The sequence below is a fragment of the Plutella xylostella genome, chromosome 23 (assembly GCF_932276165.1).
Source record: "Plutella xylostella chromosome 23, ilPluXylo3.1, whole genome shotgun sequence".
Classification (NCBI taxonomy): Eukaryota; Metazoa; Arthropoda; class Insecta; order Lepidoptera; family Plutellidae; genus Plutella; species Plutella xylostella.
In genome coordinates, this window is record NC_064003.1 from 3,757,241 (window position 1) to 3,777,533 (window position 20,293).

General features: G+C 40.5%; 2 protein-coding genes across 2 annotated transcripts; both read right to left on the reverse strand.

Annotated features, from left to right (window-relative positions):
* Positions 1-2,546: 2,546 nt before the first annotated feature.
* Positions 2,547-4,735, reverse strand: LOC119692541 (leucine-rich repeat neuronal protein 1). Its single transcript, XM_038113464.2, has 2 exons — positions 3,565-4,735; positions 2,547-3,426 (listed from the first exon to the last, which is right to left on the reverse strand). The coding sequence occupies exons 1-2, from the start codon at positions 4,677-4,679 to the stop codon at positions 3,162-3,164; spliced, it is 1,380 nt and encodes a 459-aa protein (XP_037969392.2). The 5' UTR covers positions 4,680-4,735; the 3' UTR covers positions 2,547-3,161.
* A 1,697-nt stretch (positions 4,736-6,432) lies between these two features.
* On the reverse strand, positions 6,433-19,812 carry LOC105384279 (integrator complex subunit 7). Its single transcript, XM_048629523.1, has 21 exons — positions 19,653-19,812; positions 19,160-19,574; positions 18,851-18,963; positions 18,082-18,215; positions 17,370-17,561; positions 16,803-16,901; positions 16,436-16,509; positions 15,764-15,890; positions 15,144-15,370; positions 14,184-14,268; positions 13,777-13,895; positions 13,186-13,313; positions 11,920-12,021; positions 10,979-11,100; positions 9,944-10,092; positions 9,405-9,504; positions 8,772-8,888; positions 8,227-8,477; positions 7,697-7,778; positions 7,113-7,307; positions 6,433-6,562 (listed from the first exon to the last, which is right to left on the reverse strand). The coding sequence occupies exons 1-21, from the start codon at positions 19,738-19,740 to the stop codon at positions 6,506-6,508; spliced, it is 2,976 nt and encodes a 991-aa protein (XP_048485480.1). The 5' UTR covers positions 19,741-19,812; the 3' UTR covers positions 6,433-6,505.
* Between the last annotated feature and the right edge of the window lie 481 nt (positions 19,813-20,293).

Below are 20,293 nucleotides of genomic sequence, written 5' to 3' on the forward strand. Positions count from 1 at the left end.
GGCCATTGAAAAATCTTCGGGATGATTCATAATATTTTTATTGTCTTAATAACTTAATTCAAAAGACTGTTATTTTGTACTACAATAATACAAATAAGATGAAATTACATGACGAAAAGACTGCTTTTAGAAAAATATTGCAACATATCACGTGCCTCCAGCTATAATCCTCCAAAATTTAAACTCAATAGAAACTACTTCTGATGATGCCAAAAAATAGTCGTGAAATAGTCATAAATAGTCGTGTTTTCCAAAAAAATAGTCGTATCATACTTTCGGAGTTAGAGCTATACTTTATGGAGGATTATAGCTGGAGGTCTCCAGCTATAATCCTCCAGCCTCTGCAGAACAAACGGTAAGGCCTATCGACTTGGTTAAGGTCTCAAAAAATAGTCGTGAAATAGTCGTAATGACATGCCAAATTTCAGAAATAGTCGTCAAAAGATAGCAGAGATATAAAGGTACTTTGCTGCAGCCCTGGTGGAGGATTATAGCTGGAGGTTTTGAAAATATCGAATATCTTTGGAACTACTATGACTATCGGTTTGAATTATGTCTCAAAAAATAGTCGTGAAATAGTCGCTTCTATTTATTATAATTTTAAGCTTGATAAAAGCTGTTAAATAATGATATCAAATTCTTCATACGTAAATCAAAGTGGACGAGAATGCCAAAGCGAGCCAGTACATAAAAATAATAGCACCGTAGCATTGAAGTACTCATGTCTAATTTATCTATAAATCATTTATTTCGTCATACTTTGCATCAATAGTATCTAAACTAATCTTTGGTATGACATTTTATTGCTTTTGCTCTTAGCCTTTACCTTACTGTGTACAGAGGAAACGTATGCCTATACACGCACACATTGATCTGTTATCTTGACAAACGATAGCGATGACGACTACGGCGATGCAGTACCTAGGTCAGTTATTGTCATCCCTTACTATCCCGTGATCAGACAAATATTGCTATCCTTGTTTATGTGAAGCAGTACAGGGTAGCACTCAAGCAATAAGAATAAAATACGGTGTTTGAAATATAACTCATTTAATTACAATCACAGGCCGAAAGTACTTTTATTTATACTAAAATTATTCATTATTAGGTCGGTTTCATACAATTATCTCAGTATTATTTCACTTTTATTAACATATTTAGTTTAATTTAAAATAATCACAGTTGGTTTATTTCTAAGTAATAATATAATATTGACGTAGTTCAATTAAAAAAGAAACATGGTATGAAAATGAAAAATATGAATATTTATTTCACTATTTAAAACATAATTATTTTCTAGCCTTATATAAAAATAAGCTTAATTTTAAGTAATCACAGATTGTTCATTGGTAGGTTTAGGTAATCACGGTTGTTATCATAATGTAATTTTCATGTATCTCAATTGAAAAGAAACTTAATGGCAGCTATTCTAAAGGCACCAAGTCATAATTCAGAGATAATATTTGGTAATATTATTATTTATCGATTTATAGATAAATTCGATATGAGTACTTCAATGCTACGGTGCTATTATTTTTATGTACTGGCTCGCTTTGGCATTCTCGTCCACATTGATTTGTATGAAGAATTTGATATCATTATTTAACAGCTTTTATCAAGCTTAAAATTATAATAAATAGAAGCGACTATTTCACGACTATTTTTTGAGACATAATTCAAACCGATAGTTATAGTAGTTCCAAAGATATTCGATATTTTCAAAACCTCCAGCTATAATCCTCCACCAGGGCTGCAGCAAAGTACCTTTATATCTCTGCTATCTTTTGACGACTATTTCTGAAATTTGGCATGTCATTACGACTATTTCACGACTATTTTTTGAGACCTTAACCAAGTCGATAGGCCTTACCGTTCGTTCAGAAGAGACTGGAGGATTATAGCTGGAGACCTCCAGCTATAATCCTCCATAAAGTATAGCTCTAACTCCGAAAGTATGATACGACTATTTTTTTGGAAAACACGACTATTTATGACTATTTCACGACTATTTTTTGGCATCATCAAAAATAGTTTCTATTGAGTTTCAATTTTGGAGGATTATAGCTCGAGGGACGTCATATCAACTGAACACAATCATTTTTGATACACAGCTTTTATACCTAAACAAAATAATTATAATGAACTTAATTTAACTTCAAGATTTCTTAATTGAGTGAATACTTAAGAAATACTTAATTACTTAAGAAAGTGTTCAATAGGTGTATGAAAATAAAGTAATCTTAATGCTCAATAATGTTTGCCTTTGAAAATGCTTGTGCCTGTTGTAAAGTTAAGAGTAACGTGAAAATTGTGTAAAGGAATTGTCGTTTTATATGTCGACTTAGGTAAATTATTATACTTAAACCAAACTTACTGTATATTTTATAAAATCAAAAGCAAAACTGCTTGCTATATTTGTTCAGACACTTGTATATTTTAGGAAATTATGACTGCTCTATAATATGAGATTATGCTATGTACCTATAGTACCTATTGTTTCATAATTAAGACTGCTTTGAAAACCTGTACATCCTAGTATTTTTTTGAGAAATCCTTGTCTTACTATTCTGAACTTGGCTAGATCGCTGAAGAACTTGTATCTATAACATCATTATTACATTTCAATGATCCTTAGAAAAAAAAAATGTTTTCGAAAATGAAATCCATCTAGTCGATTTATTTACTGGGCTACATGTCTCCTAAAAGTAATTGGAATAATATTACGTAATTTGTTCTAGCCAAGTTAGTAGAAAGACCGTATAGTACCTATGTATTTAAATTTATGTATAATAATTATGTAAATGAATCTCTAGCACAAAGTTGCGTGGTTAGTGAATGAATGATCTGAATGCACAATATCATTGTAAAACAATCTGTACACATTTGTACTTTTGAATATACATTTAAAATTTTACCATTGTCTTTTATTCATTGAATAAGTTACAACATAATATATCACGATCGCATAACCATCGACTTAGTTCTTATTATCTTATTAAATTAACATTAAATTTGTTCATGTTTATATCTGAAAGTACCAAGTACATAATATATCACGAATCGAATCAATTAATTTTTTTTGTTTGATTGTGTCATGTCATAATCATACATAACGGTCAAAATGACCTTATTCAATTTACAACCCATTTACTTATTCGCTTTCACCTATCCTGAGTTATTTCTTGAGTAAGAGGCAGAATGCTATAAACAGTGGAAGGGTAGTTAATATTCTTCATTAAATAGTCACTTCTTTTCTGGTACCGAGGTAAACAAAAGAATAACCATAGAGCTATACTCGTCAAAATAGTTATAAACGCTATAGCGGCGATGATCCCAGCATCTTGACTCTTAAGTCGCCGGCATACGAAGTATTTCGCATTGAGCTCTGATATCTTTGCGTTGTAGAATGCTCGCGGGGTGTTGCATCTGTAAGTATGAATTCACATTTTAAATCATTTTTTTAAAACCTCTCCTAAGGTTAATAATTTTTAGTAGGTTGTTTAATTGCTTTGTATATTTTACATTTCAAAAATATTGGGTTATCTTTGATGAGTCGTAACTTACCGAAAATGTTCAATATCATCTTCTGGTAGCTGTAATTCCTTCATCCAGAGCAGATTGCAGTCGCATTTCCACGGGTTTCCTTGCAAATCCAGCTTCGTTAACTGCCCAAACGGTACCTCCAACTCTTTAGACAACGTCCATAATCTGCAACTTCTAAGCGATAATGACTCTAATGTCAAGTACGTAGGGTCGTCTAAGACTTCGTTCCCAAATGCCAGAGAACTAAAGTTAGACAACATTCTATTGTTTTGTAGTTCCAGTTTGACAAGGTTCTTCATTGATGCGAAGACGTATTCTTTGACTTCTTTTATTAGCAAATTATTTAACCTTAACTCTTTCAAAGCTGGCAATTCGGAGAAATCTTCTGCATCAATATCTGTTATAGGATTATCAGAAAGATCGAGATATTCCAGAGTGAATGGCAACTCTGGGATGACAGATATATTGTTGTTGGCAACACTGAGGCGTCTCAAATCGTAGGCATCGAGCAAGAAGTTTTCAGGAAAGTAATCCATACTTATTCCTTTAATACTTATATTCTTGATCTTTGTAGTCAGAGCTAATCCGTCGTGTTGGAATAAATTAACTTGTTGCAAATGTGTGCCTATTGAGTTGTCGTCCAGAACAATCTCTTTCAAAGCGGACAAGTGATGGAAATTCATTAGCGAGAACGTTTTGAAGGCGTTTGACGCCAAATTTAAATAATCTAATTGCTTTGTTCGCTGGAAAACCTCAGGATCTAAGAATTCTAGTTTGTTATTGCTCAGATCCAGTATTTTCAGTGCCGGTAACTGTAGTGCATGTATGTCTATGCTTATGATATCATTTTTATCCAGATATAACACCTGCAGAGATGTCGACTTGAATAAGTTCGATTCTGTTATGTGAGTGAGTTTGCTTGATGATAAATCTAAGGTCCTCACTGCCTTGGGCAGTTCATGGCTTGCATTCAGAGATATTTCACTATAGGAGCAGTCGATATCTAGCGCTAAAAAGTCTTCATTTTCCTTGTTATTATAGCGACACACACAAGTGCGCAGGTCATCACCACAAAATCCACTTTCACTGACACATATATGGCTGATAAGAACTATGAACAAACACAATAAAATCATTTTTCTTTGTTTCCGCGCGAGGCCACGGATGAAAGTATACTGAACGAGTATTAGAAGCAAATCTTATCAGTAATGGCAGATAAACAGTTGATATCATCATTGATAGATTAATACCTATGTCTAGCAAGTATTTTGTTTTGCCATAATTAACGTTAAGGTTATACGGGGAAGAGGTATTTTGAATTGTGTAGGTAAATACTGAAATTAGCATGAAAAATTTAATGTGTATTGTTTGAATGCAGTATGACAAGTACTGAAACTACAATGTACTGTACTACTCATATTACCACAAAGTATGTAGGTAAGTAAGGTATTGCGTTAGATAGCTTTAGAATTATTGAAGTGGTTTAATAATATAATACATATTTTTTATCTGATCAATTAACGTTATCGTCATTCAACTATGTCCATCCTTTATTGAAAGTACTGAAGATAAGATAAGATAGTTTACCTAAATACCACCTGTAGTGAGTAATTCTATTTCTGTTTAGGTACTTTGTTTTTATAGCCAATGCATGGTCAATTCACTATAGTTACTATGTACATCTCTCTCTCTCAGCCTTCCGTAGTCCACTGTTGGACATAGGCCTCTCCTAACGATCGCCACCCCAAACGGTCACCCGCCATCTGCATCCAGCGGCTTCCCGCTATCTTCCGCAGATCATCAGACCAACGGGTTGGGGGGCGACCGACACGCCGTTTGCCGACACGGGGTCTCCACTCCAGAACCTTTCTACTCCATCGGTCGTCGGCTCTGCGGGCTACGTGGCCAGCCCATTGCCACTTCAGCGTGCTAATCCTTTTGGCTATGTCGGTAACTTTAGTTCTCCTGCGGATTTCTTCATTACGAATCCTATCTCGCAGGGACACGCCTAACATAGCCCTTTCCATAGCACGCTGAGCAACTCTGAGCTTGTGGATAAGCCCTTTGGTGAAGCACCACGTCTCGGCTCCGTAAGTCATCACTGGCAACACGCACTGATTGAAAACTTTTGTTTTCAGACACTGAGGTATGTTTTCAGTGAAGATGTGTCGTAATTTCCCGAACGCTGCCCATCCGAGTTGGATTCTACGAGCTACCTCTTTATCGAAGTTGGATTTACCTAATCGGATCACTTGTCCTAGGTAGGGATACTGATCAACAACTTCGATGGTGACACCTCCTACAGTTACGGGCGATGATGAAACATGTTCGTTCGACATGACCTTTGTCTTGTCCATGTTCATTTTCAGCCCAACTTGTTTAGAGGCATCATTGAGGTCTGTGAGCATTTCGCCTAACTCCTCCAGCGTTTCCGCCATAATAACTATGTCATCAGCAAATCGTAGATGAGAGATATATTCGCCATTGACGTTAATGCCCAGTCTTTTCCACTCTACAAGCTTAAAAACATCTTCCAGTGCACAGGTGAACAGTTTCGGAGAAATAACATCTCCCTGTCTCACGCCCCTTTGCAACTGGATCGGTTTTGTGCTATGTTCGTGTAATCGAACTGACATTGTGGCAGCATTGTACATACATCTCAACACCTCGATATAGCGATAGTCTATATGGCACCGCTGAAGGGATTGAAGCATCGCCCAGAGCTCAATAGAATCAAAGGCTTTCTCATAGTCCACAAACGCTATGTACATACTTAGTTATTATTATTCATCTGTGCCTTCCTTATGGGATGATAGGGCCTGAGTTTTACGTTTCGAATTAGGTCATTAATTTTATAGTGAAACTTTCATTACTTAACGTACGGTTTATTCAAAGACAATACTAGTAATACTTACGAACTAAATACTTAATTTGTTTAAGTTTCGGTAAAGTTAAAGTTAAGTTAAAACCTTCCTCTACCACCTTGCGGGTTTCCCTTAGAGGCTGGGTCTTCGTGTGCCTGAAAATATACAAGTATATATCAATATTTTTGTGATGAGACTATAATTGATCTAGATTGACTAGTAATAATTATATTCTAAGCGTGTCAGCAGCAATCACAATATGACTAAGTGCCAATTTCTCCATTGTCGGTTATCTAACCGACAGGGATTGATTAATAAAATAAACGTCATGTACATATAAAATTCATGACAAATGTGTCAAAAGTTAACCACTACTCCCTGGTTGTGCTCTAACCGAGAATGAAGAAATTGGCACTAAGCATTGTAACATGGTGAAAGGATTAGCTAGCCAGATTACCTATGGCTGACTACGGATGTATGATTATAAGGTACAGTTAATGCGTCACTTGGATAAGCTTCATAGGCCTTTCATACACCCCAAAGGTGCCTTCCGAATTATCTATATTGCGTTTTAACTGTTAAGCCTTAATAAGGCATGGCAATACAATTTTTTCATTGCTTTTCGCCTGTAACTCAAGGTCCCTACTAGAGTTCAAAATAACCCCATTTCCCTTTGCCTTATTAACTGTTAACAAAAAACCTCACCTTAATAACCAGCGAAGCCTTAGGCCCGGTCAAGCACAATTCTCCCCTCTGGTCTATAAACGCCGCCTCGACAGTCACCGTGTATAGCCCGGGCGCGTTCACTGACACCAGCTGTTGTGCGGAGAAGAAGTCCCGCATTGGAGTGACTGTCTGTACCGCTGTGAGGACCGGCGGGATGTTGGTTAGTTCTACCGTCTGTGGGGGGAAATGGTAGAAAAATATTAATGGGAGGTAATTTTGCGATCTTCAACATAGAGTGTGGGTGGTAAACACCAGAGCTGCAGTAGGGTATGTCACCACGGTGATATGATTAGTCCGTCATATTAGTTATCAGTAAATATCAGTAAATGTTAATCGAGGTGTCATCCACACGTACATAGGGCACAAGTTAGATTATCATTAACCTACGTATCACCTAAGTAACTATGTCTAAGCTAAAATTATTCAAAAATAATCATTTTATTTATCGTAGCAGCAAGTCTATAATTTTTTTTTCATAAATGCTATATGCGCTGACGGTTGCCGATTTGGCAAATTTCGCGTTTACTACTTATGATCATAATGATTTTACTATTGTAAATTACCTTTTCACTGGTCCTAGGGTGCGGTGTGGCGGTGACGGTCAGCTGGACTCCTTTCACTTGACGCTCCTCTTGCTTCTTCTTTCTGCAACAATTAACACAAAATTTGTTTAAAAATATCAGAATTGCTGTTGTCATGAAAAAAAATATGCGCAGTATAAAAAACGCAATAAAACTACCTTACATTCATCTGTAATTCTAATTTATAATTCTAATCCACCGGTTGGTATCAGGGTAGCAGAGTAAGACAGTGGAATAACATCCTCTATCTCTATCTTCAAAGCCAAAAGGGACAGACACAAAGTCGGCGAATATTCTGCGGGAGGTGGACAATGTGTAAAATGTGCAGTAATAAAAACGCATAAACTACCTTACATCGTTCCGTAATTCAGCGGCCGGTACCAGGGTGGCAGAGTACGGCGGAAGTATGACCCCCTCTATCTTCAGCGCCAGGTGGTGCGACAGACACAGTGTCCATTGATGCTCCACGACAGAAAATGTAAAATGGGCAGTAATAAAAATGCAAAACATACCTTATTCTCTTCTTCATCTGTTCAGCCGGTACCAGGGTGGCAGAGTACGGCGGGAGTATGACCCCCTCGATCTTCAACGCCAGGTGGTGAGACAGGCACAGTGTAGCGGCATGCTCGGCGGGCGGCGGCCGAGGTGCCGGGTTCAACGCCAGCCGGCACCGCGCCCGCCCCGCGCTCCCGCCACACACGCCGCGAGGGAAGAGGGTGCCTGTTGTGCACGCTTCCACGGCTTTTAGGACGGCTGCCGTGTGCTGTGGGGTTGGAGAAGAAGGTTTTATGACAGTAAAATATTACAAAACAAACTTTGTTTTTTCAAAGCCATTGAGGTGTGACCTAAAACAGAGCGCAAGACACGATGTGTGCTCGCTTAGGACTTTGTGCAAAAATAAGATGTGACAAAAAAATTGTCATACGTTTGACTGGCCGACAGATATTTAGTGCACCGCAGAGGCGGCTTATCACCTTCAGTGGAGTATTTACGGGCTACATAACGTTTCTGAGGTTTTTTTTATATAAAGTCTAGGTATAAGGCATATACAACATACCCGGTGCGACATGCCGGGCACGGTGGTGGGGCTGTTGAACAGTTTGTTTGAGATCTCTTCCAGTTTGTCACACACAGATAACAAAATCTTCTCCTCTAAGTTGGTCGCTTTCAGTTCCTGGAATGATGTGTGAATTATGTTTATCACATAGGTACGTACGATAATTTCGTTCTTGTTATGAAACTATTGGTGTCGTCACGCGTCGCTTTCTCCAAGTCTCTATGGAGAAGCAACATTTCTTTTTGTGAATTTTCAAAAGTCGTAGAACAAAAGTTATTCAGATTGACCCCCCGAGGGAATGACTTATAGTCGTCGAAATATAATAGGCCCGTTTGGACAGCTAAACAAATTTGCAATTTACTCTTGATTTACTTGATGAAATACATAAAAAGACACCTAATCTGGCTTATTATTTAACGGTCGAAAGGAAAAAGAACTTTTAAAGAACCAAAAGTTACTTATTGTTTAGATTTTTGATGATTTAGGTTTGATACCAGCTGTCATCCCATACATTTTAGAGCTGTCCAAACGGGCCTATTATATTTCGACGACTATAGGATATCAATTTTGCAACATCCTTTAGGTATATTACGCAGTTGGTTTGCTATTTTCCTTACAGTAAAAGTATTTTACCTTGCTAGAGAAGCTGAGCTCGAGCGCCTGCTTCTCCGCGTAGTTGGTGGTGGTGATCCTCTCCAGGAACTGCGCGAGCAGGTTGTACGTGTGCTGGATACTGAGGTATAGTGTGTTAAGGACATTCTTTTAATAATATAGACAGGAGCTTCATACACGTAAGTGTTATTGAATAGATAAAAAAATAAGAGAAAATATACTTAGAATAAATGGCCATGTATATATTTTGGAGTAAAAGCTGTATCTATCAACGTCTTTTTACCCGACTGCCGAAGGAGGAGGGTAATGTTTTTGTATAAATATAAATAAAATATGGGGCATATTACGTTGTAATATTTTCAAAACTCGTACTAAAAATAATGTTTACAAAAACGGTGTATTAACAGGTAACCTTTAATAATGATGATGAGATTTGACGAAGATGTTGGAGGTGTTTCTTGTTTGTGAACAGTGAACGGATGAAAGAGAGTGAAAACTGGAGTCCTAGAAATAATTGATTTTTGCTGTAAAACGAAGTTATTATAACTTGAAAAGGATACATATGCAGATGCCTTAGCGTGGCCGCGTCGGCGTGGAAGGCCCCCTTCGCGATGTGGTTGTACTTGGCCGTGGCCGCGCGCACCGCTGCCGCCGCCTTCTTGAGCGCCACTGTACACGCGCCCGCCTTCGCAGCCGGCGATCGTACCGCCTAGGAGATAAGGGTTATTATCAATAGTCATAATGTAACTGGCACAGTCAGCTTCATAAGTTACACATAGAATTATGTAGCTTTTCCCGCAAGCTACAATATACGCGCCCGCTTTAGCAGTTGTAGAACGCACCGCCTAGAGATAAGGATTTTTAGAGTGATTATACATCGGCACCGTAGCTAAGTTGGTAGTGAAGCTGGCTCTGAAGCTCGAGGCCGTGGGATCGAATCCCGCCCAAGGGCACATTTGTGTTTGGTTCTTGGTTTTTTCTATATATTTCTGTACATAAATATTAGCTGTCCCTATTAAATGGAAGGTTCCTTTAGCGATGTGGTTGTACTTGGCCGTGGCCGCGCCCACCGCCACCGCCGCCTTCTTGAGTGCCACAGCGGACCGCCTAGGGATAAGGATTTTTAGAGTGATTATTCATCGGCACCGTAGCCTAGTCGGTAGTGAGCCCAAGCGGCAGCATCCCAAATGTGGGCATCCCAAGGGCAAACAACATTTGTGTTTAGTTGTTGGTTTTCTATATATTTGTGTAGATATAATCAGCTGTCTCCACTAACGTCCGCCACTTCCGCCTATCTTCGGCTGTACTTTTGGCCTCGCAGCTCGTTTTCGACGCTTCTTCGTCATGTTTGGACAGGGCGTCCACGGGAGCGCTTGCCATTTGGTGGCCTCCAGTGATGCAAAAAGTTATTATTATTATTATCATCACCAGTGAAGGCGACGGCGGGCTACGGCTACGTGCACACGGCGCAGCGGGCCAGCAGTAGGTATGTGTTTGTGTAGGTACATGAGCTGGCCGATACCCATATTACAGAGTTTGTCTAGTTTGGGTTCAGATGTCCGTGTGTGAGATGTCTCTGTGTGAGATGTCCCTACCTGCGCGTGCGTGACGGCGACGGCGGGCGGCGGCTGCGTGCACATGGCGCGCGCGGCGGCGGCGCAGCGCGCGAGCGAGGCGAGGAGGCTCGCGCGGGCCGACATCCACGCGCCTGCCATGCCTGCGGGGTGACGGGAAATTGTTTAACTCCCAGTTTCTATATCTCTATCTATCTATAACTGGTAGTTACTTTCATACGATTTTGACATAATCAAAAGTAACAATCTGTCAAAATCGTATGAAAGTAACTACCAGTTATAGATAGATAGAGTTATAGAAAGGGGCCGTATAAGTGTGTATTGACCAACGTTACGGACTGTAATGTAATATTCCCAGCGAGCATGTGACAGCCGGGTGGAGCACTCAAAGCGGCTCGTAGCTCGCTGGTTTCCCCGTATCTACGTACTGACTGCACGTATGCTCGCTGTGTAACATGTTAACATCTTAAAAAATAATATTTGACACAATCTGTCTGCCTATAGTGCCACAAACTTATCTGTTCCGGTGAGAGCTCACGTTAATCTCTAATATTTCTTGATTCTATAAGACTTTAAGTTAGCCTGTAGTGGTAATGCACCCTTTCGGTTTTAATAAACCCATCTAATCTATATGAATGTATAATTTATTGGTAATTTATGAGATATGGATCAATTTAGTTCGCTCTCACCGGAACAGATAAGTTTGTCGCACTATACATTAAATTTGTAGACATGATTTTTTTTTAATGCCATCGAAGTAAATCTCAGGTGAAACATAAACTACATTGCATTTAGAACATAACGTGTAATAGGATTTATAAACCGAAGTCTAAACAGCTCGCGGTTATGATAAGCGATTGACGTTTTGTTAATAGCAACTTATTTACTTTTTTTTACAATGGTGGTAATGAATACAGTTGGTATGCCTAAGTACTTATAGTGTAAAAGTGAAGTAATGTTACCGGCACAAGCGGCGCACCCCCCGCAGCCCCCGCACAGCCCGCCGCCGCCCGCGGCCGCCGCCAGCTCCCACTGCGACGAAGCTTCTTCTAGCCGGGATATGTCTGCAACAGATAGGAGAAATTAAGACGGTAATAAAATTTTCTTCAGCTTTAAGTAGGTACTTACATACATAATAAATATTTAGGGTCTGTTTCACAATGTCTGGTTAGTGGCTACCTGACGGATAAAATACATGCTGTCACTCTCTGTTATTATTTTTTAGACAGTGACAGCATGTATTTTATCCGACAGGTAGCGACTAATCAGACATTGTGAAACAGGGGCTAAAGTATTGTAAAAATCCTATCTCTTATGTAACACCCAAGAAAGAAGTGGTTAAAGAAAAGAACCAATGCGCGTGATGCATTTAGCAACGAAGAGAGTATTTGAAACGCGTCCTTGCCGTAATAGACGAATAGCTACCGCGCACGCTTAACGCGAACCAATGGCGTCGCGCGGTAGTGACACATTCCAACCGGGACTAAATTCAGTCTATACTGCCTATTGGTCGTCATTACCTCCTTGCAGCATGGCGTCGGGCGGCGGCGGCGCGGCTAGCTGCGAGAGTATTGTCGCATACTTGTTCAGATGATAGCTTTCGCTCATAAAAGCACTTTTGAAACATCTGTATAAGGTGTCTACAGTTGACACGACACTCGGGGAGGCGTCTTATAGCTTGTTGTGATATTATAGAATTTAAATATACCTACTTAGGTAAATTTATATATTTATTTATTTACACTTTATTGTACACAAAAATCAATTTTTAACATTTAAAAACATAGCTAATAATTTGCGCACAAAGGCGGACTTATTGCTAAAAGCAATTTCTACCAGCCAACCTTTGATTGGTGGTTATTGGTGAAATCATGTAACCTAAACAAAATGGCTGCCAATTAACGAGGATTCAGAGCGCGTCCTTGCGCGATACCAATGGCGTCGTGCGGTTGTGACACTATCACCCCGGGGCTTAAATAGTATTTTCTCATTGGTCTACACTACAACATACCTCCTTGCAGAATGGCGTCGGCGGCGGCGGCGCGGCGCAGCGCGAGCACTTAGTATATACTCACTAACTTGAGGCCTTCTATTCCTACCACTAAAATGGAGGATTCTGAGCGTGTCCTAGCCGTAATAGACGAATAGCGGCCGCGCGGCATAGCGCGAACCAATGACGTTGCACCACATTCCGCCCGACTCAAATACTGTTTTCTCATTGGTCATACCTCCTTGCAGCATGGCGTCGGCGGCAGCGGCGCGGCGCAGCGCCAGCAGCCAGCGGCGCGACGCCTCGTGCGGCGCCGCTGCTCCCAGCTCCGAGAGTATTGTCGCTGCTAGGTTGTGGTGGCCGTATCTGTGGAGAAAGCAATATGACTGTTACTGTATTACCACAAAACACTTTATATTACACTGTTTAACAAGTGTTTAAAATTTGACAGTTGTGTAAGGCGTCTGACAGTGCTAAACATCTGTTAAATACTGTCTATGTTTTTGTGGTAAGATCCTTACAATTTACCTCCAGGCAGCAGAGCTCATTCATTCTACAAAGTTTCGCTCTGTAAAGTTTTAATGTACTTATAGGTTTTAACAGTTTAGAAAAACACTTTTTTTTCTTTGGTAATCTGTACGTTTGGTACAGGATTTGATTATAGACATACATAATTGTCTCAAGGACAAAGTGGCGCCTCTAGCGAAAACTTTAATGTAGCTTTACAGTAAAAAGTCTAAAAGATCGGAGTAAGAATATTAGTGACCGATATTCGAATCCCGATTTGTTACGTGAATCGGTAAGTAATAATAAATATTATGACAATCACCTGAGTGCAGCCCTGGCCACTCTATACCGCGTCCAGCCGTCGCTATTCCGCAGCGCATCTATCACAGTTTGCTCCCACTCGTCACTGATCTTCATAGTCAGCGCTGTGCCGGCTCTTTCCTGAAAGAAATAAAGTATTATTAGTAGTCGTAGGTATAATCAAATAATTCGTAAGGAAAACAGCAAGATTCAGTTTGGTTTTTTTTCTGTATAGAACCGCAAGATTGAGTTTCAACATTATTTTTTTATTGTATCTCATAGAGCCAGTCTGTCATTTCAACGCAGTGAAAGGATTAGCTAGTGAGATTAGCACTCAGTAGCTAAATATTTAGGTGCACTACATTCAAGAAAAATTCCCCAAGGGTGGATTTTGATATGTGGTGTGTCCCAGAATTAATTTTTGAATACCTGACAAACCACAGTGCAGAGTAGAACTAGCGCCGTGCAGGCCTCTTCTGAGTTATCGTCGTTTGTTGGCTCTCCGTCTACATCCCTGTAGAATTGAAAAGATATATATTTTTTAAAAGGCACTGACTAATACGGAATATTACTGAAAAATCTGTAGATACGTTTGTTTGTTTATTGTTCATTTATTTATAATATATCTTAATAATACATACAGTTGTCTTAAACCTAATAAGGGGCCGTCCATTAATCACGTGAGGCTCAAAGGGGGGGGGGGGAGGGGGGTACTGAAAACCTCACGAAACATCACTAGGGGGAGGGGGGGTTCACGTTAGACATCACGTGTATTAATTTTTTGTCAAAAATTAGGTATTTCTGGCCATGTAGCACGGGGCGCTATTAAGACGTGACAAAAGTTCCCCGTCGCGCTCGCTCTTGAGACTATGCGATGTGAGTGAGCAAGATGCAAAACTCTTGTCACGTCTTAAATGCGCCCCGTACTAGCCCTTCTGAACCGATATTTTGGACGGCGCAAAAATTTTAACGATTTGTAGTATGACCTATATTTTTTCTAGTCAAAAATTGCCTTTACATAGACTTCCAAAAAAATACACGTGATCCAGGGGGGGGAGGGGGGGTTGGTCCCAAACCTCACCAAATATCACCAGGGGGTAGGGGGGGGTCAAAAATTGAGAATAACGACCTCACGTGATTAATGGACGGCCCCTAACGTCCTCATATCACAGATAAAATCCCATCCTATAGACCCTAGACATAGACACTTAATATCGCTGAAAAAATCTCACCTTATAGATACCTACTAGACATCTATCAATCAGTCATCACTGATAAAATCCCACTACTACTACAAGACAACCACATATTATTATTGATAAAATTTCTACCTATAAATACTAGACACATAATATTATTGTCACTGATAAATCTCTTCCTAAAACCTACATGCATGTAGTCTCGGCTAGCAGCCGGCGGCGCAGCGCGTCAGCAGCCGGCTGCACGGCCCCGGGGCAGCCCGTGCTGCCGCCGCGCGCCGCCAGCGCCTCCAGCAGCGCCGCCTCTCTCGCTGCTCCCGCTGCTCTAGGGGAATCCCAGAGGCTGTCGAGTTGCGAGCCGAGGACTGCGGCTGTTCGTGGACCGTAGACTGAGGGTTCTACGTTGCATAGTTGCACCTGGATGAGGATTTAGATTAGGTAATGGGGGTTACTTTTTAAGCCGCGGGTACGAAACTTGCGACGGGCGGAGCGACGGCATGTTTTAATGCATTTGATTACATCGCCGTCGCGCCCGCCGCCCCGTCGTCGCTTCGCCCGTCGCAAGTTTCGTAGCCCCTAAGTTTCAGCAGAAAAAGCGGCGCGTCTAGCGGAATTTATGGTAGAATAAGCGTAATGAAATAAAAAATTATGCAGTTTACACAAACATTTCCGTTTTATCCTAATTTACACCCACAGCCCACAGTACACAGGAATTAAATTGCTCCGAATTTTGTTTAGTTTAAAGCACGTAAAATACGTGGTAGAAAAACCACATGTTTTTACTTCGTAGATTACAGATTATTTACTTACCAAGCAACTCAAGGCCACTCTCAGCGGCTTGGTATAGTCTTTGCCGTCAGTCTGTCCGGTCGCTATGACCAGAGCTTCTAGAGCCAGCATGAGGTCTGCACCATCTACCGGCAGGCTTTCTTCGTAGCTGTAACAAATTGTATGCATTTTGAAATTCTGGTATAAAATAGCTAGCTACCATTAAGAATTAGGTACCAAACATTATTAGTTTACCTATTTGTGTTGTCAGTTAGGTATGTATCTCTATTTCGTTTTATTTATGTTTTGTGTCTTGAACGAAATAAATGGCTTTTTCTTTCTTTTTTCAAAATATTGGATGCACTCACATTAATTGTTAAATTGCTGGCTCTGCTTCATAATACTTCATATATCAAACAATGGATATTGGTTGGAGGTGGTTGATGATGTTGGGTGGCCTTGATACCATAACCATTTGTCGTGGTCATTTATAATAAGTGCAGAAAACAATAGATATCTGCTTTTACACAGTCGTACAAGTTGTTGCTTTTACACAAGAAGTGAGGGTAAATGGACAGAACCCTATCAGACATCTATGTCATATGGGCCGAATCACGGAAGAGAGGACCGCTATGATACCAAGCCGGCGGCAGTGTAAATGGACAATGGCCATATGGTTTATTCAATTTGGTCATCAACATTATATAAACTTACCAATGTACAACGATGTGCGTGAGTACGTCAGCGGCGGTCGCGGCCACGTCCAGCTTCACCGACATAGTGGCATCCTGTAGAGAACATAATGCCAATTTTAACATTCAGGTTTCACACTTGTGTCGTTTTAAAACTTGTATTCGGCATTAGACTTATCATAATACCTGAACAATACGCTGAAAAATCGATGGCTTTTTGGGTAAGAAATTCTCGAAGATCACGAACAGGAGATGTAACTAAAGCTGTCTATGTTGAATGAGGAAGGCAAGAGAACAGAGTGTTATATCCTTCCTTTGCTGAGGGCTGAGGGCTGAGGTCTTGTATATCAGTGAAAGATTGTTTTCTGATGACCTAGTATGTGATTTACCTGACAATAGGAGCGTAGAAGACTCGGCTCCAGGCATCCGTCAGCATTCCTCTGTATAAGTCCCGCGCCCGCGCACACTGCTGGACACTTCACTAAGATCTGCAGAAAATGAAAAAATATTTAAGCAAATATAACGATTGTATAGCTGAAGACCGCCACAACACTACATCTTCCACCCTGGTACTTCAATGCTCTTCCAAAAGCAGATATGACCAGGGACTGTATAGCCGGGGCAGACCATAGTGCAGCATGCTCAGCCAACTTCTTACACCCTGGTACCCTAAAGGACTACTATGTTTCTGTACTTTAAGTTTACTTCTTCTAAGCTCTTGTACCCTGGTACATTTACATACCTGCATAACCTGCAAGCACAGCAACGTATGCTGGGTATCATGACTCCTAGAAGACGCAGCAATGACCAGGGACTGTATGGCCAGCTTCTTACACCCTGGTCACTTACACACTTCCACTCACACCTTCACGACTTCCGGCCACTTCACACTACTTTGACGCTCTTATAACTAGTTTACTTATCCTGTTGTATAGAATCCTGGAACTTCTACATACCTGCATAACTTGCAAACACAACAGCGTATGCTGGGTATCATGACTTCTAGAGGAAGCCGCTATGACCAGGGACTGTATGGCCGAGGCTGGCCATAATGCCGCATGCTCTGCCAGCTTCTTGAGCCCTAGTAGCGCGGCGCGACGGACGGACGCGCGGGCTTCGTTCACTGCTATGTCTAGGAGGAGTTCCACCTGGGGAATAAAAATTAGCATGTTGGTTTATAGTATTTGATTCTAGAGTTCGTTTAGAATAGTACCTATTTGATTCAGTTTTTTTCTTGTGGACTTTGTTTCATCACTGTTTTCCACAGGACTGTTGGAATGTTTAGTACTCTTTTACGGGAAAACAGGTTAATCAATTTTAATTGAATTACGTATGTAAGAAGGGACCATCTTCTTCTTCTTCTAGGCCTCTCCACGACTGGAGGTTGGCGGTCAGCTCTGCATACTCCTTTCTATTCTTCGCCAAGCGCAACGGGTGTTCTACGCTGGCCGACCATTGAAGTAAATAAACTAAGTAAAGCTGATGTTAATGAAGCTCGTGTAAAGAGCTAATATGTAAAATCCTTTCTATCCTTTTCTATCTCCGTATGTGTGGGTACAGGCTTCTTAAGAGTTGATAATGACAACTTTTTCATCCTACTTCTTAAACTACTGCCCTCCTCTGGAAAACAAGAACACAAAAATTCTCTACAGCAGCTTCCACACACACCTGGTCAGGCACATGCACCACAGTATCATCAGCTATAGCGGTCAGCGCGGAGATGGCGGCGCGGGTCGAGCTGGACGACGGGAACCGCTGCATGAGCGAGCGCAGCAGCTCAAGCACCGTCTGCGCTCTGATAGCTGGGAATGGAGTTAGAATTGCATTACAATACAATACATAATACAGTATAAGGCAGATAAATCTGACCCCTCTCAGAAGCATTGTTACTATGAGAGGGAGGTCAGGTTTCTCTGCACATGACCATATCAGCTCTTTATTTGCACCAAAAGAAAAAAATTAAAGAATAACTAATAAATTAAAAACAAAACAGTACAAAAAGGAGGCCTTATTGCTTAAAGCAATTTTATCACAGGCATCACATGCAGGATGTTTGTTGTAACGGTAACTACTTTTTTTTTTTTTAAATCTTATTTATTTATAGAGGACATTGTACATAAAATGACGATGTAGCCCTCGTAGGAGCAAAATAAAGTTATGTTACAACAGTTTGTTAACTAAAACTAGGCATATATAACTAATGGTATTATACTATTTGTGTATTTATATAATCAAAAATCACTTATCTTCTAGATTTCATGCCAAAGCGAGCTAGTCTGTACAGTAGCCTGGCCTGCGGTAACTACTTAAAAACATACTATGATGTCAAACTACATTGTATAAGTGGAACAAGTGTGTGCACTCCATGTTTCCAATGCAGATTACTCAGTTTTTCTGTAGCTTATATTGTATTTTAGTTAATTGTATTGACACACACCTCCCCCATGCACGGTCCGCAGTGCCCGCACCAGCTTGTCCCGGCGCTCAGACCCCGTGTTCTCACACTCCACCATGTCCGACAACTTGTTGCACATCGCCACCGCAAATGTACTGGAAAATACACAAATTCTTAGTAATTCACTTTGTCATCAAAACAGTACTGTGAACAATGACTACACAACAAAGGCAAAGAAAGAGTAAAGCTTCTTCTTCATATCAATAAAATTAAATTTAAAATGGATGCTCTTCCTGTTTACTGTACAGCCCAAACATGCATGCATGAATTAGAAATGCATTATAAACTTACTTAGAATGAGCAGCAAATCTAGTAGTGGCGTAAATAGCAGCATCCACCTCCACATCATCATGGCTGTCGAGCCCTCTCCTTATAGCATGATGCACATTCTGCCTCTCAGGAATGATTCCGGCTACTGCACCTAGTGTCTTCAATGCCAGCGCCCGCGCCACCGGGTCATTTGAATGTAGAACACTGAACACTCGCCGGAGAAACTCGTCAACGTTCAGAATCTTATCCAGATGCTTCTCGCTTTGTTGGCACACGCGTAGAACCCACAAACGCAGGAAGTTGTTGCCCATACGAAACACATCGGAAAGTTTCAGAAATGACGAGTTGATGAGAATCGGAAACGGGTACTTCTCGAATAGACGAGGAAAACGGACGATCGCTTCGCATTGTTCGCCGACTTTACCAGACCTGAGGCCTAAAACAGAAAGCGGTTTACAGAGTTGTATAGAAAGCCGAAAACTATGTTTTGTCGATAAGGTTAGTTTCAAGATACCTTTATCTAATTCTGTAAGAGCTGAATTTGCATCTTGTTCTGGCTCTCCACTTGACTCAGAGAAAGAGTTGAGCCTGAAACCTATCATAGTTTCAGATAAATTGCGACAAAATTAAACACAAACAAACAAAATTGGCTTTACGATCGACGAGCTAACCATTCGTTTGACATTTGCCAATTTTGACATTGACATTTGACACTAAAAAGCAAAGTGACGTTAGCAGTATGACAGTTGACATAAGCATTGACAGTTTACATTGGTCTGTGTTTATATTCCTTTTTCTGAGGCTTAAATAACATTATTTATTGTGGTTTCCATATAATCCGCTAGATGGCTCTACTTGTTGCAAAACTACTTTTTTCGTAAGCTTACCTATCCTCACACACTAAACTTAAACCTACCTACATAAAACGGTCATTAGTCATTATCTAAGGTCAAATTACTTTGGGCACGTCCATCCAACACCAATTATATATCTCCACATAAACAGCACGGGTAGTTTAGCACAACTATGTACGGTGGCCTGCGCCTTAAAGTATACAGGCGGAGTTTTTAAAATAGCGATCCCTGATGATGAAGGGACCAGCTACATCTGTTATAAATCAGGGGACGTGTTGTGTGTGATGTGTGTAGCAGTGGT

Excerpts from the sequence above, each read along its gene's own strand:
- LOC119692541 (XM_038113464.2), bottom strand. The coding sequence starts at position 4,679 with ATGATTTTATTGTGTTTGTTCATAGTTCTTATCAGCCATATATGTGTC. Across the intron at positions 3,427-3,564 it reads GATGATATTGAACATTTTCG|ATGCAACACCCCGCGAGCAT; the intron begins GTAAGTTACGAC and ends TCATACTTACAG.
- LOC105384279 (XM_048629523.1), bottom strand. The coding sequence starts at position 19,740 with ATGATAGGTTTCAGGCTCAACTCTTTCTCTGAGTCAAGTGGAGAGCCA. Across the intron at positions 18,964-19,159 it reads AGATTTGCTGCTCATTCTAA|TACATTTGCGGTGGCGATGT; the intron begins GTAAGTTTATAA and ends TGTATTTTCCAG. Across the intron at positions 8,889-9,404 it reads AGCTCAGCTTCTCTAGCAAG|GAACTGAAAGCGACCAACTT; the intron begins GTAAAATACTTT and ends ACATCATTCCAG.